At 41.1% G+C, this 18,352-nt stretch overlaps 1 protein-coding gene across 1 annotated transcript in view; it reads left to right on the top strand.

Annotated features, from left to right (window-relative positions):
• MUC2 (mucin 2, oligomeric mucus/gel-forming) overlaps positions 1 to 14,161 on the top strand; it is a 64,527-nt gene extending 50,366 nt beyond the window's left edge. Inside the window, exons 48-66 of the mRNA XM_085550003.1 lie at positions 289 to 543; positions 1,302 to 1,762; positions 2,807 to 2,981; positions 3,530 to 3,777; positions 4,673 to 4,856; positions 4,986 to 5,190; positions 5,415 to 5,593; positions 6,747 to 6,816; positions 7,155 to 7,255; positions 7,417 to 7,448; positions 7,551 to 7,728; positions 8,352 to 8,456; positions 9,029 to 9,069; positions 9,713 to 9,835; positions 10,312 to 10,410; positions 10,993 to 11,121; positions 11,781 to 11,820; positions 12,109 to 12,238; positions 13,654 to 14,161. Of these exons, the coding sequence (XP_085406129.1) occupies positions 289 to 543; positions 1,302 to 1,762; positions 2,807 to 2,981; positions 3,530 to 3,777; positions 4,673 to 4,856; positions 4,986 to 5,190; positions 5,415 to 5,593; positions 6,747 to 6,816; positions 7,155 to 7,255; positions 7,417 to 7,448; positions 7,551 to 7,728; positions 8,352 to 8,456; positions 9,029 to 9,069; positions 9,713 to 9,835; positions 10,312 to 10,410; positions 10,993 to 11,121; positions 11,781 to 11,820; positions 12,109 to 12,238; positions 13,654 to 13,906 (3,008 nt within the window). The 3' untranslated portion in view covers positions 13,907 to 14,161. The remainder of the gene's footprint in view (positions 1 to 288; positions 544 to 1,301; positions 1,763 to 2,806; positions 2,982 to 3,529; positions 3,778 to 4,672; positions 4,857 to 4,985; positions 5,191 to 5,414; positions 5,594 to 6,746; positions 6,817 to 7,154; positions 7,256 to 7,416; positions 7,449 to 7,550; positions 7,729 to 8,351; positions 8,457 to 9,028; positions 9,070 to 9,712; positions 9,836 to 10,311; positions 10,411 to 10,992; positions 11,122 to 11,780; positions 11,821 to 12,108; positions 12,239 to 13,653) is intronic.
• Positions 14,162 to 18,352: the final 4,191 nt, after the last annotated feature.

Below are 18,352 nucleotides of genomic sequence, written 5' to 3'. Positions count from 1 at the left end.
TGCCGAGTTCTTTTTGTCTGTGTAAACTTTTTAGGAAGCAGGCAGTGTTTGATGCAGCGCTGGTCATAAGTATAACATTTACATGTGTCCCCCATGGAGGTTGTAGGAAACCTTGGTGAATAATTTCAAAATGATGAAAAAAAAGCTAATGAATAGTTCTGATTTCCAGTTCTTTGAATTTTTCTGGGTTTCTGCTTGTGGAGAATGATGAACATAGTTGTGTAGCATGGAGTTCAAGAGGAAATGCAATTTGCCTGCTTGCACTGATGAAACCCTGTGTTTTTCCAGGTTCCACTTCGCAGAGCACCACGAGCACAACAGTGTCGAGTACAAGTGTGTCAAGCACCACTGCCCCACCAACTGCAACCGCATCTTCCCCCACTTCCACCTCTGGCACAACACTCTCCAGCACCAGCAGCAACACCGTGAGCACCACGCCTGTTACGAGCACGCCCACTACATCCAGCTCGACTTCGGTCAGCACGTCCACACCCAGGCCCACTCCCACCACCTCCCTACCACCTGAAACCTCGACAATGGAAGGTAATTGTCTGTCCACGCTGTCTGGTCTTCCGTTGCGGACGGAGAGGTGAAGGCCCGTGATCTCCTGATCTTAGGCTTTGTGCATGGGCTGAGGGCTGGAAGTAATGGCTGAATGTTTTTTAATTGGAACAAGAGCCCATAGCTGGTTTTGAGGTTTGCTGTTTGTAGACTTGGAGTGTGCATTTGTCCTTGGCAGATGGTCCCATGTTTCTTGATGCTGCATGTCCTGTGACAGTATTTTTCACTTTGGGGTAGCTGGTTATCTTAGGCTGCTTGTGGTTGCTGTGTATCTTTTTGTATTTGTTAAATGCTTTTTGATAGATGTTTTAAGTGGTAATAAGATGTGTTGCCTGGTACTTTTGAAAGAGCAAGACTGATACTGTGTTTATGTTTAATGGCATGACTGTAAAATGCGCGAGTGTCATTTTGCAGTCCTGAGGGATTTTTAGAGCTGAGCTTGTGCTTTGATCTTCTCAGTGCCGCTCAGAGCAGTCGGTTGGATTTACTCTTTTTTTTTTTTTTTTTTTTTTTTTTTTTTGAGTACGGGTCTTGTGATCTTTGTACTTTCAGCTTAATACACTCCACCTCCAAAACACTTAGCAGCTCTGTCCTTGGTACCTGAATTTTGTTTTTTCGACATGTTGTCTCATGTTTCCTTTCTGTGGGTGATTTGATTTTCCATTAATCCCCCTTTTTTTGTTCTTTTTTTTATGACATGAGATTAGGTACTAACTGTTTAATTGTTTTTTTTTTCTCAGGAACTACCTCGTACAGCACTACCATCGTTACTGGTTCTTTTAGCACTGAAGGTACGACCACTGTGTCTGAGAGCTCTTCGACAGCTTCAGTTTCTACACCCGTTAACACACAAACTACGGGAGCATCATCTCCATCGGTAACTCCATCTGTCAGCATGTCCCCACCTCCAGTTTCAACAGTCCCATCAACAGTTACGACATCTGGAACGACTCCTACGAAGCCTTTTACCACCACTTCAGGAACAACTTTTAGTTCTTTTAGTACTGTCACTGCAACCACCATTACCACTTCAGAAATTGTTTCTTCTGGTTCAGCTAGCACTTCTGGGACAACTCCTACATCGAGTACAGTCACTGTTCCTGGAAGCTCTACATACAGCACAGTGACTACGCTTAGTACTTTAAGTTCAACTGCCAGTTCCAGCTCTAATTGTACAATTTCACCTAATGAAACTTACGCGGTTAGTGAATTTTATTTTATTTTTATCATTGGAAGGAGTCTAGGTACTTGTTTAGAGTGGATGTAGTAATCTGGATAGAAATTAAGTCTCAGTTTGTTTGTCTCTGTTTTCTTGGGTATCAGCTAGAATTCCAGTGAATTGTTATTTTGTAGCATTTATCCTGGTTTTAGTTCTTCAATAATAGTTTTTTTAAAATCTTTCTTCGGGGTGTTAGAAAAGGGTTGAGCTGTAATCTTTCTCATGAAAAGATTTTCTGAAGAGGAAACTGAGGACTAAGAGGCAGTAAACCCTCTTTGCTTTTTTCTACTTTTGAATAGCTCCATCTTGCAATGAGAAGTTTGTTGTATTTACAGTACGGCCCAAGAAAACTGAGGGCCGAATTAAATCTATCTTGGTTGTAGACTGATCTCAAGAGCTAACTTTAGAACAGGTCTCCGCATTTAAAGAATGTTTTACTCCAATCCTAATGGTTTTGGAAAGTTCTAGTTTTGCAGAGTTAAAAATTATGAGTGGCTGAGAAACTCAAGCGAGATAGAAAAAAATGCCTACATTCATAATGCATGAGTATAATGATCTAATACAGAGCGCCCCAAGTGGCTGTTTTTCACTGTAGCTTCCACAGACATGTGTGGAACAAAACTGATCATATCCTCTCTTTCCCTGTTGATCTAGAAGGGAGTCTAGGTGATGAAATTAGATATGTAACTTTTAGAGACACTTGAAAAAAGCAATTCCCCTTTTTATTTACTGGCTTAGCTGTTGCAATTATGCCTTTCACTCAGCAACTTTGAACAAATCTAGCTTTCGGGCCTTAATGGTGCTGAATGCCGTGCTTCCTCCCTAGGCTTCTGCTGGGAAGAAAATTCCCAGTAAACACATGGGGCTTTAAAACTTTGTAGAAGGTATTCAGGCATAAATGTTAGTAGTCTGACTCAATCTGACTGCTTCATAAGGCTTGTTTTTTGTTGTTTTTGTTTGTTTGTTTGTTTGTTTTTGTTTTTTTGTTTTTTGATTTTTGTTTTTTTAACTTCTTTCCAAATACAGCCTGGTGAGTCATGGTGGCTCTGTAACTGCACCCAGGCTATATGTGTAGAAAACAATACCGTTGTGATCGTTCCGGTAATCTGTGAGCCACCTCCTAAACCCACCTGTTCCAACGGGCTCTCTCCTGTGCAAGTTATGGATGACGATCTATGCTGTTGGCACTGGGAATGTGATTGTAAGTATAATATTCCGTGTAATTTTTTATTTTTTTTCCTGTGGGAACAGTACAACTGTACAGATTAGCACTTTTTATTGGGGACAAATATTGTACAAGATGTGCTGGTCTGTTTAGAGTGCTCCGTTGGTTCTTTTTAGCTAACTGGGGGATTTTACTTTGATTTCCATCACTTCTGTATTAGTGTTTTGCTAGTAGAACGAATTGTTCACCTACGATAGGTTTTAAATGTCTAGATGCAGACATCTATAGACTCCAAACCTGCATATAAGTTAGTTGCGTAGGCAGTCTGTAAATGTACTTCTAGGCACTACTAGTCCCATTCTCTGTTGTCATTAAGAGATGAGTTAGATAAACAGTGCCTTGCAAATCCCTGGATTTTTATCTATTTTTGTTAAGTTCTAGAAAAGTTCTCGTGCAGTGACAGACATACTGTAAGGATTTTAATTTTTAGAGTAGTTGAATCCCACACCTACAGATTGTGTTTGCAGTCCAATCAGGTTCTGGACGTTACCATGAGAAGCTAACCCAGCTTTATGTTTTTGCAGGTTACTGCACTGGCTGGGGAGACCCACATTATATGACTTTTGATGGACTCTACTACAGCTATCAAGGGAATTGCACATATGTTCTTGTGGAAGAGATTGAAAAAACAGTTGACAACTTTGGTGTCTACATCGATAACTACCACTGTGACGTACGGGATGTTGTTTCCTGTCCACGAGCGCTCATTGTGAGACACGAGACTCAGGAAGTGCGCATCGTAACGGTGAAACCAAATTCCATGGAAGTAGAGGTACTGAAGAAAGTTGCCATTGAATTCTTGACAGAAATATTAATTAATGATCGACTTCATAATTATAGTCACAGCACTTGGAGAAAATGGAAAATCTAAAATGTGTATTTTAGATTTTAAGCCGTTTTGGATTATTAACTTTTACTGCATCGAAGGGATGTTTTTCTGAATCCGAATAGTGGGAAAAGTTTCCATAATTTGTTACCTTTTTTAATACAGATTTTTGCAGTGCATTCTCTTTCATAAATGATTGAGCAGGGATGAATTGCTAAGAGTTAAGGTTATAAAATAAATTATTTTTCAGCTTGTATTAGAAAGGAAAAGTTTATATTTTGATTGGGAAGATACAGCATAAACTAGACCCTTCAATTAAAGAACTGTACTTAAGCACTTTGAAAAACAACCGTTACTAGCTTTGATTGGTGTTACTTCTTAAGTTTTTCAGAAAAGAGACTCTAAAGTGTTTTTCTGGTAAATTTCGTTCACGACTCAAGCTTGTGTGCAAAATGTTTGTTTTTAGACTTGACTTATCCAGTTTTCATTGAACATTACCATGTAGGAATAGTACAAATAACGTCGATTTAAATGCATCATAAAAGTAGTTTAATAGTATCCTGGACTGCACTAGGCAGTACTTAATGCCCTAGTCACCCTAGTAAATTTGTACGGCGTTGAAACTCCCAAGTATATTATAATTTATTAGTGGCCGACAGGACTATCTGGCTCGGAGAAGGCAAGTTTGGCTTTCCATTATCACATTAGGAAAAACAGGAACATTTCTTATAAACTGAAGTTTTTCCAGTTTTATCCCAGATGCAAAGTAATGAACTGTCGATTGTTTTCTAAAGTCAAATTAAATGTATGTCACTTTTTTTTCTTTTATTTTATTTACCAGGTGACTGTAAACAAACAGGCTGTGGCTTTGCCTTATAAGAAATTTGGCTTAAGGATCTATGAGTCAGGCATAAATCGAGTAGTGGAAATTCCTGAACTTAAAACGAACGTGACCTTCAATGGCTTGTCATTTTCTATCAGAATGCCCTACAGCTTGTTCGGAAACAACACTCAAGGACAGTGCGGTAAGGCTTCTTATGTATTTCTGTGCTTTCAGAAAACTCCAAACAGGCCAATCATAGCCCCAACACAAAGATGAATGGCATTTGATAAGGGATCCGTGTGCAAATTTTTTTTCATCTTACCCATTTTAGGTGTTTGCAATAACAACACTGCCGATGACTGCAGGTTGCCAAATGGAAATATTGCAGAGAACTGTGAAACCATGGCCGATCATTGGCAAGTTGTCGATCCCTCCAAACCACAGTGTTCTCCGGGCCTAGTTCCTACAAAAGCACCTAGCGTACCAACAGGGCAGCCTTGCAAAGAATCTTCCCTTTGTGAGCTTCTTTGGGGAAGGTAAGCGTGCATTCCTCTGGTGTTTATAAGCAGTATTGGTGCGTGAGCGGATGAGAGGAAGGTTACAATGTAGTCAAATGCTCTTAGTGGAAGTCTGACAGTAATAATCCTTTTTCACATCTGCTAAAGCGTCACTTTTGCCACAATATAACACGCTTAGCACATTGGAGAAATTACATATATTTCACTAACAAACTAATAATGATGTATGTTTTTGTTTTTAGTGTGTTTGAGAAGTGTCACAAAGTCGTTAAGCCAGATAAGTACTATGCAGCTTGCGTTTTTGATAGCTGCGTACTTCCCGACTTAGACCTGGAATGCTCAAGTCTGCAGATCTATGCAGCTGTCTGTGCCGATCAAAATGTCTGCATTGACTGGAGAAGTCATACCAATGGCGTTTGCTGTAAGTGTCCGGCCATTATTGTGAACTGTTAGGGAGTATCCTATTGACCTTATATTTCAGCTATTCCAGTTTTAACCGCGGGAAGTTGGCGCTAGCAGCAGCGGTAGCTGCTGAAGCTCGCGAGGTGCCTCTGGGGCATAGGAGGAGCTTTCCGAGCCGCTGCCCTCCTCAGGCCGTGCAAGCGGAGGGGCTGGCTGGCACACAGCAGGTCTAAGGAGAGGGCCAAGTAAGGGCGTGGGAGCGTAGGCTGCCCCAGCTGTCAGTTCACAGGGATCTGCATAGAACCGGCCACTATGGAGCTCCAACAACCGAGAGTTTCCAACAGCGAGTGGCATCTTTTGGGACGTCTGCCTTCTTACTGAACCGGTATGCAAGTAGGAAATGCATAGGCAGGGGAACTGATGTCACGTGCCCTGGGGAGAATACAGGGACAGTGCCTAGATGGAATCGGGAAAACTAAGGGATAATTAGAGTTGAATTTAGCAAGGAATGTATAAAAAGATTAGATGGGCTTCTAAGGTGCTGCTGGTCAGAAAAGCCTCACTTATCTCCGGTAATCACCCTTGTCACGTATCTGAAGTCCTTGAACGTCAAGGCAGCAGGGACCGGGGTATCAAAGTCATTCTCATTGTGATAGAAGACCGGGCTTGTGACCATCTGATGAACCAGAATGTATGTAAGTCCAAGAGGTTGGACAAAATGTATCCCAAAGGGAACTGGCTGACATTAGCTGCTATACCACACTCCCTCAGATTTGAAAAGTCACGGTAGTTAGGAAAAAGACTGATGCAAATCAGTGGTATAGGTAGTGGGATCGAGTGCACCCTCGGTATGTTTGCAGGTAACAGCAAACTGAGCGGTACAGCTGATGTACCAGAGGGAAGGGATGCCATCCAGAAAGACCCTAACTCTCTTGAGCTGCGGGCCCATGAAATTAATTGAGGCCAAGTGCAGTGTCCCGTTTCTGGGTCAGAACAAAATCAAAAAACAAAACTGCACGAGTTTGATATCTACTTAACCTCTTTGCTTCTCAAGATTGTCAAGCAGGCATAGGAAAATGAGTACTTAATATTTAATTTCTTTCCATAAAGTCACGTGAACTTTGTATAATACTCTTAGTGAACAATTCTTCTTTTTCATTCTCCCATTCCAGCTTACGAATGTCCCAAACATAAAGAATATAGAGCGTGCGGTCCTACTCAAGAGACAACCTGCAAGTCAAGGTAAAGAATTCCTTCACCGTTAGTTACATCTCATACAACTGTTAAGCAATATCTGAAGCGTATGTGGCTGAGAGAAATCAACAAATCTCTTGTCACTTTTTTGTTAGTACAAAATTCTTTATTCTAATTCTAATTTATTCTTTATTATAATTTATTCTCTTTATTCTAATTCTAGCTGACTGTACTTTTTATGTTGTTCAACTAAACTGAATGCCAACACTGGGAACTTCTAAATCTCAGAAGTACAAATTATTTGCACTTGTATTTTCAGTTAACGATTCTTCTTCTGCATGCCTGTGTTAGTAAAGGTTTTCCTATGAACATTCTGTTTTGTGCAGTCCATATAACGAAACTTCAGTTAAACAAGTGGAAGGCTGTTTCTGTCCTAACGGTACAATGCTGTTCGACTCCGGTGTGGATGTGTGCGTAAATACCTGCGGTGAGTTTTATTACTTCAGTTGGGTAATTATGTGTTTCCTCTTCGTTTTGTTCTGATGCGTACAACATAGATCTGACCGTATGCGGTATTCATACAACATGTAGTGAAGAAGTTTACTGTTACTTGGGTAGTAATGGAAATTTATTTTGATTTTTTCACAGGCTGTGTCGGATTGGATATGATACCGAGAGAGGTACGCTGCCGTTTGTTTTTGTATTCTAAGGCAAGGTTGTGTACGGGGAGAAGAAAGTAGTCCTAGTTATGCGATCGCTCACTTTATTTTCTTCAATGACAGTTTGGAGAAAAGTTTACGGCAGACTGTCAGGACTGCGTTTGCCTGGAAGGCGGAAGCGGCATCGTTTGCGAACCTCACAAATGTCCCGAACAAAATAAGGGGACTTGTTCTGGGAAAGGCTTCTATGAAGTCACCGAAGTCAACTCTGAGGATCCCTGCTGCCCCATTGTCACTTGCAGTGAGTTAATGTTTTCATTTCTAGTCTTTATCTATTCTTTAGGGACAGAAAGTGAAATAATTAGTTAAGCATCAGAGACGTGTTGTAGGGAGCCAAGAAATGTTTCGTTAAATCTGTGTGTCCCGTGTGAAATAAAATGTTTTTTAATACTGCTGTGACACAACACAGTTTCTATTCCAGGATTCAACATAACTGCACCTACAGTTCTTGAGTTTAGAATCAATTTTTATTTTTTTTTTTTTCAAATAACAATCAGCTGGATAGCAGAGTTCTGTGAGACTGTGTGGTTTTCATTTTGCAACAGTTGCCTACAATGTTGGAGACGAAGAGAGAATGGTGTAACATTTAGTCACGATTTCATAGCAAAGAACTGTGATACTTTTCTTAAACTTGGTAATTATGTGTTAGAAAAAATGAATGAGTGCAGTTCCCCATCCAGTGCCCAGTGCCTGGATTCACTAGGAAAAATGCTTCCTCCCTGTGCAATTTTTTTCTTTGGGGAGGGTCTGGAATATTTCCTAGCCAGAAAATAATGCTTAAATGGGGACTCTGAGAAACACTTTTTCCTTTTCCTTCCTGTAATTTAATGTGCTTTACTTTTGGGTTGTTTTTTTTTTCCCCAGAATGCAACACAAGTTTGTGCACAACTAAGCCCCCCAAGTGTACGCTGGGATTTGAAGTTTATTCTTATATTCCCAGTGATGAGTGCTGTCCCGTGTACCAGTGTGGTAAGTCCTTTGGAAATACATTTAAATGACTAGCTTTATAAATAATGTATTTTAGTATTAGATTTAATGAGACTGTATGCACTAGCCTAATGAAAGAAGTCAGATTCCATGATTTGGTTACTATTAACTTTGGTTACTACTTTTATGGTACAACAACTGTGAAATTAGAGTTCACGTAGCTCAAGTGCACTTTTTGTGCTCGTTGGTGCCTGTAGAAACAGCTACGGAATTAATTGAGATTGCGGACTCAGCTTAACCGAGTAAAATGTCTTTGCTAATGTATATAGGAGAAGGCAAATTGTTGATAATCGATACAGGGAACTTCTTGTAGCTGTTACGTGGACATTCTCGGTTAGGAACTCGACTACCCATATCGGGTTCAAACTTTCTCCCTTGCTGCACATTCTGTATTTGTTCTTGCACTTTACGTACACCACATCTGCTACCAGTAATGTGGAATAACCACAGTGTTTGAACATGAGCATTGTGATTTGCTGTTGAAGAAATGAGTGTGACTAGAGGGAAGACTTTTTTTCACCAGTGTAACTGCCCAACTCCTTTCTCGTTAACAGTTCCCAAGAAAGTTTGTGTACATCACAATGCTGAGTTCTTGGTAAGTTACTATTTCACCAGTCTTCTAAAAATGCTTAAAAGGCCATTCGGAATACTTATACAGAAGTGCTTTGAGGAAGTTTATCCAGTTGTAGCAATATTTTAGAAATTTTAAATTTTTTATTTCCAGGGATTTATCAGCTCAACACTGTTTAAATAATTTCTGAAAAGGTTTATGTGAGTAGAGTGTTGTTTTAAAATGTCAGTACCAGAGAGCGATTTGGCTTTAGGGTGAAGAGTTTATGCTTTTTAGTGAGTCAGTCCATGCTTACGGTCAGCTCTTTATTTCAATTTTGGTGCTTATAGAAATGAAAAGATTCATAAAGAAGGATTATTCTGAGCAGACGTAGATCCCTAGTGATTTCTTTAAGGCCTAGTAAATATTTTCTCTCATATGTTTTTAGGATTCCATTGCTTTTAATATCCGAATTTATCTTTGTTATATAGGACTTCAATGAAGACCTGTGAAGTTTAATTCAAAGTTATTTGTCTTTTTTAATAGTTAGACAAATATATATTTCCAGTGATGCGTACGGTGTATTCCTATTCCATTGTTTGGGTTTGAGGTTTTTGGGGAATTTTAAATTGTCTGTTACATGTCGTATCTCATTAATTCGTGAACCTTTGTTTCATTAAATGTATAGCCTAATTCCTCAGTCTTCGTCGATAAGTGTCACGATTGCTTCTGCACTAACAAAGTTAACAGCAGCACTCAACTGAATGTCATCTCCTGCGAACATATTCCGTGCAACACATATTGCGAACCAGTAAGTGACTAACGTTAAACGAACAAAACTAGCAAACAAACATAATATCCATGTCTGAAAAAGATGCTACGGTCAATGAGTTACATGTTACGTATGGGCGGCAGAAAGCGAGAATTCAGCTACGGCATGGACACTGACTGTCCTTGAGCCGTCTATTTTGTGTAGTTTCATAGTATATCCAACAGTTCACCTCGGGAGCATTAGCTAAGAAATGTGTGTAGTATTGCATTTAATGGAATTATACTTTTGTTTTTGGCATGCTTACCCTAGTCCTTAGTTTATTTCATTTGTAGCTGTTTTTGTTTGTTTGTTTGTTGTTTTTTTCTTTTCCTTCTTTTTGGCGTAGTCTATTCCAGAAAAGCTCCATTCTAGCGTAGGCTTCGAGGCATAATCAATTCATGGGTTAGTGTGTTTTCACTTATTTTTCTGCAATGCATCTCTCAGTGCTGTCATTTTGTTTTAATTTTAATATCTAGGGATACGAACGACAACACGTAGAGGGTGAATGTTGTGGAAAATGCGTGCAGACAAAATGTATTATACATACATCCCACGGTTCCACTCTCATATTGAATGTAAGTATGCTCTGTGTGTTACCTCTCTAGCAAACTGCGCATCTGAAATGTCAGCAGCATACCTGAATTAAAGACAATTTTCAGTATTTTGGCCTGAGGGAGTATTAATGTAATCAAGTTTTCTTCTAGGCTTTTTCTGGAACGATAAGAGAGTAATATTATGGAAAATTTTTTGTGTTGTTTGTTTAGTTATTTATGCATTGATGATTAGAAGCTTGACAATGTCTCTGTTATTTAATTTGTGTGTACTGAAGAATGTTAGAAACACCTGTAGTGAAAAAATGTTATTGCCGCTATTTAGCTTTCCCTAGGCAAAATCCACGGGCACCGATGACTTTGTTTGTATTGTTATTGTGCTTTAAGTGCTCCGGGTGCTTTCTTTTTCAAGGGAAATCCCTCGTAAAACTGAAGATTCTCTCCGCTTATGGCATACTGCAACGTACACAAAATTCTGTATTCAAATTTGCTGTTAACATAGAAATAATTGACTATAAAATAATAGGAAAGTCATTTTCAGAGGAGAGGAACATTTGTCTGAGTTCCCTTCACCTTTTCCTATCACATTTTGTATTTCACTTGCAGCCCGGAGAGTTCATAAACGATCCTTACGACAACTGCACCATTTATAGTTGTACACGTCTCAAGAACCAGCTTATCTCTTCCACATCTGAAATTACATGTCCCGCATTCAATGAGGAGATGTGCAAACCCGTAAGTATAGATGGAAAACATACCCACTAGGTAATGCATAAATTGCTTCAGTTTAGTTCAGTCACCTAATAGAACAATATTTCATTGACTCTGATGATTGTCTGCAAAGTTTCTCTGTCCCACCGGTGCAGATTTCTGGTTCACCTATGTGCAGGCATACAGAGCTTATTAAATAAGATATCTGACGGAGAGTTTATGATTCTTCTGTCTACTCTCTCTCAGTAGCCAAAAAACCAGTCAGGATTCAAATGAGAGTACTTGTCGGTTACTTTGTGAGAGGTCGTGCCTAAAAAAGAACCAGGTTTTTTTGAACGTCACAGAAATACATGCTGACCGGTCAGTAGGCAGTAGTGCCACGTACCATAAAAACAGAGAAAAGAAGTCTATGAGATTTTTTTTATTTTTATTTTTTTTTTGAGCTTTGACGGTTACTGTAGATTTCTTACAAAACTTTATCTGTATTTCCACAGTCCCCGGTAAAAAGTGATAGATTTAAAGTCTGTTTTAGACTATGATGTTTGTTTTTTCTGAAAGGCGCTAGGGTTTTAACTATTAATTTCTAGTCATTGTAAATTTTCTCTCCTCTATTATTGACCTAACAATGTCTTTAACATGGGAAAAGAAAATAATGCTTTTCCTGTCTTTTTTTGTTCTTTTAGGGAACTGTTACATTCTTACCTAACGGTTGTTGCAAAACCTGTAAGTATGTCGCCGTACCTGAAATAACAGTACAGAAAATGAATTTGTCTCTTAAATCAGTCCATTCTATCGAGCATAGGCTGATATGTTTGTATTTAAATAGATGCACTTGTGCTTATATTTGTTACTGTTAGCATTCAGCACCCAGTCTGTCTGGGAGGGTTTAAACTGAAGCAGAAAGAGCTCTCGAGACAATTCTTTCATTGCACCGGCAAAGCCGAGCGTAATGAACCTCAGGGACAAAATGGAGCTATTTCACCTAAAGTATTTTCTGATCTTTCCTCTCAGGTGTACCTCTGGATAGCCCCGCACCGTGCTCTGTCCGTGAGAGAAAAGACTTTATTGTCTATAAGAACTGCCGTTCTCTGGAGAGAGTCGTCCTGACCGAATGTGAAGGAACATGTGGAACTTTCTCTCTGTAAGTAAACCGGACACTGAGATTTGAATTCTGCCACTGACCTTGTTTATGTGAAAGGAACAAAAAATTGATGGAGTACAGAGTAATGGAAGACAAAACTACCAGCTCCCAAACTCGTGGGCACAAAATCATTAAATCTCTGACTTAGCAATTGATTCAGTGTAACACAAAGCAGAAAAGGGTACCGGATAGCACTGGAATTAAGACAGCTATGGCAAGTTCTATCTGTGTTAAGAGATGACTCGTCTTTCATTTGGGTCAGACTGTCTCAGATAGAAGTCACTGCAAGAGAAAATGAATTATTTCCTGTAACATGAATGATACCAGAGAGCAACCTGTCTTGATGTTCATAATCTGACGCGCTGCCTCTCAACAGTTAGCATATAAACTTATACATTGACATATAAAATGAAATAGACACGCATCTTTTTCTGAAAGTTTCAAACACGCACAATTTTTATACGGTAAAGAAGTGAGAAAATGAATGCCTTAGGAGTAGTGTAGGTAGAGTGATTTCATTGTGTTACCCCCTGAAAATCTACAAGAAAGTGGCTAGCGTGACATGTGATATCGAGCTATTAAAGCATATTAGAATAATATAATTTTAATTTTCCAAATTGTCACCTGCTGCCTGTTACCGCATATACCGCTGGGCTCCTTACACGAAAGAAAACCGGCCTTTACACTGAGAATGAACCCCAGTTAACAGGAAGGGTTTATTAGCATTTTCAAATGACTCATAGTCTTAGAGTCCTGCCAGAGATGCCTCTGCATGCAAGCATCAGAAAAAGATGACTCTCGATGCAGTTTATGGGCTGATACTGACAGAATCTGTATGTTAGCATTGGTATTTGGGTAGGCGATGAACACAATGCCGAAAAAAAGTCTCTATCGTGAGACAGCAACAGAAGGAGCTGCCGATTCTTCTTTCTGTTAACGCTGCTTGTTTCGGAATACACCATTGGATTCATCTGATACAATTGTAGCTCTTGTAGCCGATAGGTCTGATGCTATTATAGGTGGCATTGTAGCCACGAGGCTCTGCAGTTTTCTTTCTCAGCTCAGGGCTGCATCTGCCCTTAGTCGTTTGACCCAGAATGTTTATCGCCTATCTGTGCTGGGATGTTGAGAGGAATATAAGGAAAATGGACTCCTAGAACTCACTGCGTTTATTTAGTAGCACCTAGACTTAATATTTTTTACAAGAAAATGTCATCCTGATGCAACAAATTTTAAATGCGTCGTGTTTTCACCACTGCCCTGTCAGATACGTTTGGGACTATTCATTTGCCCCAGATATGGCTCTTTTGCATACAGAACCACATTTTTTGCAGAAATTCTGTATCTGTCTTCCCTCTCTCATTTGTATTCTGGCTCCTAGCACCAAATGATGTTGCCTTTCTCCATCTTAACAGCTACTCCGTTGAGGCCAGTTCTATGGAGCACAGTTGTTCCTGCTGCAAGGAAGTAGAAACTAGCATGAAGGAAGTGGAACTGAAATGTCCCTCTGGGAAATCAATTACACATAAGTATGTGTATGTGGAAAGCTGCGGATGTCAGGACACTCAGTGCAAACTCCCAGAATCTAGCGAGTCTCAGAGCACGGAAGAAAATGAGGAGAGCACTCAAAATCACAGGAGAAGAGCCATCGGCTTAACATCAAAATGAAGCACAGAAAAGCTAACAGCACTCAAGTAAAGGATCTACACACCACTCCGATCTTCCTTGACAGCTCTTGAACTTAGCTTTTCCCCACTACTGTATCCTGTATGTTCTCTGATTGTTTTTAACCATGCTCTATTTATTTGTGTACAAAAGTACAATGAACTTTCTTCCAAGTTGCATAGACCTCTGGATCATTTAATAATCGTTTTATTTTCTCTGAATGATTAAAAGCACATTAAAAAAAAAAAAAAAAGCTAACGTGGATTTTGTGCTTATTGATATACTATCTAGATGAGTTGGAGTTTTAAAAGAGAAGGAAGGTGTTTCTATGCTGACAGTACTCTTTCTTGAGTTGCTTTTTTGTTTTGGTTTGGTTTGGTTTTTGTTTGTTGGTTGGTTTTTTTGGGTTTTTTGTTTGTTTTTTTTTTTGCTTTAAATCTGGTGTTGTCTGGCTGTCTTTTAGATCTTCATTTTTGCAGTTCCATTTGGCTGGAGTCAATAGCTCCAGGATACAGGTAGATTAGTGGCATGAACAGACATGTCTCGTTTGCTATGGATAAGGTGAACTGTACCATTTTGATGCCACTGCAGGGTTTCCTTTGTGTCCATCCTAGTAATGGGTAAACTCCTTCTAGTTACAGGAGTTAGAAGATCCAGTGTAAACAGTATCCCTGCAGATTTTGGCTTTGCCACTGGAGGGCAGCGAAAGGCTAAGAATGTAAAATGACTTCAGAGGCAGTAAAAAGCCTGCTGCCTACAACGGGGAGTTTGTATTTTATCAGAAGAGTTTTATTTCCGAAAATAGCAGATGCAGATTTCCCCACTGGACTTGTATGCTTTTAGTATGCATTATAATAAATTCTTCTGGTAGGAATTTATACATATGCATCGCACGGTGTTCTTTACAGCGGTTAGGAATACATCAGCTCCTTTGTTTTTGCTGTGCTACCTATAAGTAATTTTCCAAGAGCAGGCACCATCAGAGAATTCTGACTTACGAGTTCTTTGCAGTTCCAGGTCAAACTGTACGTGTCAAACCTACTTTCTGCACTCTGTCACCTCAGATCTGTGCAGTTCATTTTACACCTGTGTCGAACCGGATAACCAAATCAAATCTGGAACAGTTAAAACCTTTTCTAGCTGAGAAATCCACAAGCAGTCCCTTAAAGGGAGAGGAAGGCAAGAAGCATTACTTCTGCAAAGCTTCAAAGAGAATATTAGTGGCACTGAGCAGCGATTTTGGTCTTTCCCACAGCCCCCTTGAAAGCAGAGAGTTTCCCTTCCTGACCCACAGAGTATTTAACCTTTTAATCAAGAAGCGTTGCATCTGCAGGATACAGTCTCAGACTTATTTGGAAAGCCCCAGAGACTAACTGAAGAAACACCTCACAAAAATTTATTAACCCCTTAAGGGGCTGCAGAGAAGGTCCCAATATCCCAAATGAGATATAAAAGGTTACTGACTGCACAAAAAACGTTGGTACTAGAAGAGGACGAGCTGTCCTCCAAGAATTTCTTTGTTCTCCAGGAACTTTTAGTCCTCTAGAGTTTATGCAAAAAGGAGCAGCTGCCAAAAACTCCAGTGGCGTTCATCTGGGTGGCAGATCGTCTGAAACACAGGCACGTCTTCAAACCTGAGACCCGTATTCCTCTCCTCCTATACTTTCTGCCTAGTTTTCCATTGCAGTTGATGGCAATGTGTTTCCATTAGGTTTGTTTCTTGTTTTGTTAATCTTAAAGCTCTGTTATTGCCTTCCTAGGTCACAGAATCAGTCATTAAATCATAGAATTAGGTTAGAAGTCCCTGGGTTAGAAGGGGCTTCGAGGATCACGGAGTTCAAACCCCTTTGCCACAGGCAGACTAAGGGAAGGAAGGGCAGATAGCGGCAGGCTGAAATATCCCAAGGACAGATTAGAGCTATAATTTATCCAGGGCAAGATCATTGCCTTGCTCTCGAGAGGTTGTGGTTTTGATTCCCCGCCTCAGACGTAGGCTGCTCTGAGGCGATCTGAAGCTCGAGCAAATCCTTCCTAGGCAGCAGCGGTCTTACAGCCTAGCAAAGGAGACCACTACGGTATGCCGGAGCAAACCCAAGGGGGTTGACTGTAGCTCAGAGAAAGTGCCATCGCCACATGAATTAAGAGCACCGCAGCTGGGGAACTCCAAGCACAGCTCTGAAACACTCGGCTACTCTAACGAGCTGAGGTTGCCCACAAGTGTTCCCCGGGTCTTCTTATAGAATAGGTTATGTGCTTCACTGAAATTAAGGTGAAGTATGCACCATGTCTGGAAATACGTGGGTTTTATTTCCAGGTGGTGTCATCTCCAAGGTAATTTTAATCTTGGACAGTTCTTTCCCAATAATCTGGGACCATTCAGGAAACTCAGTGCTGTTCATATGAATCTATCATTAATAGAGAGCGAAATTCTCAGAAGATTTTCTTTTAAAGTGAACACAGTTCTTTTGTGACCTACTGCTATGGGTCACCTCTTCCCCTTTTGTTTGGCATCGCCTCCGCTCTCTTGTCCTCGGGACTGGAGTCAGAAGGGCAGGGTACTTGTATTCTCATTATATATTATATTAAATACTGTGGAAAGGCAAATCTTCATCAGTCTACACGAGTGACCTGAACTTGCACATCTTTAGAAGATAGTGACGTTAACATGCCTAGAGAGGTGGCCAGGAGAGGCTGTAGCATCATACGAGCGTGTTAAAGGGAGAAGACCCAACTGCCGTTACTACAGCCTGACCTTTTTGAAATGAGTGTAATTAGACACGTTCATCTGTGGCTCAGGCGGAAAAGCAGAGAACGCACCGGTAGGTAGTCGCCGGACCACTCGCAACACTAACAGGCTTTTGCTTTTCTGTCCTAAATGAGGGAAATTTGCCGCAGCTCATCGTCCTCAACTTCTCCACGTGCATCTCTGCGGAGCGCTGCCGTGACCGGCTCTTTTATTGGGTAAAGAGAAAGCATCCGACACTGCAGCAAGAATCTATTGGTTCCTTAAAATTGAAACATGATCCTATTTATGATTTTATTTGTCATCATTGTTACCAGCCTTTAATGAACTCCTTTTCCAGGCTGGAGATTCCAGTTTAATTTACCTGTGCCTGTAGAGGTTTTTTCCCATCCCAGTCCCTCTCATCTGAGCAGTTCACAATTCTGCCGCAGCCATCTCCAAGCGATGAGAGCCACGCAGCATACACGGAAGGTGAACTTGCTCTGCTCGACGCTTAGTCTCTCATGCCGCTCGCCTTTTCGTCCACCGCTTATTGCTTGAGTAAAGTTTTCAATAAGCCACATCCAGAAATGCCAGAAGCTCTTTTGTTAGCAATAGGTATTGCATCTGTCAGCAGAGGCCTGACGGAAGCATCTTTCCCAAGATCATCTACTTGTTATCATCTCTGCATTCGCTTGTGATCTCAACTGCCAGTTCTCTGCATCACAGAATCCTTCTCAAGCTTCGAGCATCTTCACCGTAGCCCGCCCCGAGCGGGTAAAAGGCGACGCAGCCGCATCGCGCCGGACAGGCGCGTCTGCCAAGAAGCGACGGGTCCCCGCGGGCAACCGATCGTCTGGCTCGCGAATGGCAGAAATGAAAGCGGCTGACAACTGTTTTCATTAGGCTGGGCTTTGTCTCCCTGTACAGAACAGAAGTCAGGTCACTATTTAAAGAGGGGCTCGGGACGGGTAAATTTTCCATAGCGCTCAAGGAGCTGTCCTGCCGCAGATGAGTTTTCCAGGATATCGTCTCGGTAGACAGGGATGAATCTCGAGTCCCGCGGGAGACCCTCCTTCGGAGCGCGGAGATCGCACGCGTCTCCGAGGAGTCGGCTCGTGTTTATTCGAGGATAAATGCAGCGGGGGAGGGTCCGGGGATACGGGGGCAGGGGCGGAAGCGGGACGGAATTGCCGAAGTTCGGCGGTGCGGGGGGGCAGCGCTCCGCCAGGGAAGGCGGCGCCATCGTCAGTTTCGGTGGGAAATGCACGCACGCCCTGCGTGGCGGCCGTGGAACAAAGACGCCGTCTCCGTACCGCTGGGATATTCACTTGTTACGCACGAAAAGTATCGTCCATCCCACCCACTTCAGGCTGTAGCTGTTTTCACCTTAACTGTTTCATAAGTAGAGATTTTGAGAATTCAAAACGTTACCGTATCGCATAAGCTTCACGCAGATTTAATTGATATTTTACTATAATATGCCGTAAATAGTCTTTCCTTAGCTCCGAGTAAGAATTAAACTACACAGCAGCTCTGGAAGACCGCTCTATCAACATAATTGTTACACGAGGGAGCAGTCATTTCAGTATCTCACGTGCCTCACCGTAGCGTTCATTTGGCTACCGCGTAACATTTGATCTAAACATTCTTTAAGCAGCAGGGAGAAACGAATTAAAAAGACGAGGTAGTGAGAGAGAAACTTTTCCGGAGAGAGAAGAGAGATG

Source organism: Coturnix japonica, chromosome 5, assembly GCF_054131305.1.
Source record: "Coturnix japonica strain WE chromosome 5, WE-NBRP24, whole genome shotgun sequence".
NCBI classification, from domain to species: Eukaryota; Metazoa; Chordata; class Aves; order Galliformes; family Phasianidae; genus Coturnix; species Coturnix japonica.
Note: the sequence above shows the minus strand (reverse complement) of the source record. Positions and strands in the feature narration are given on the sequence as shown.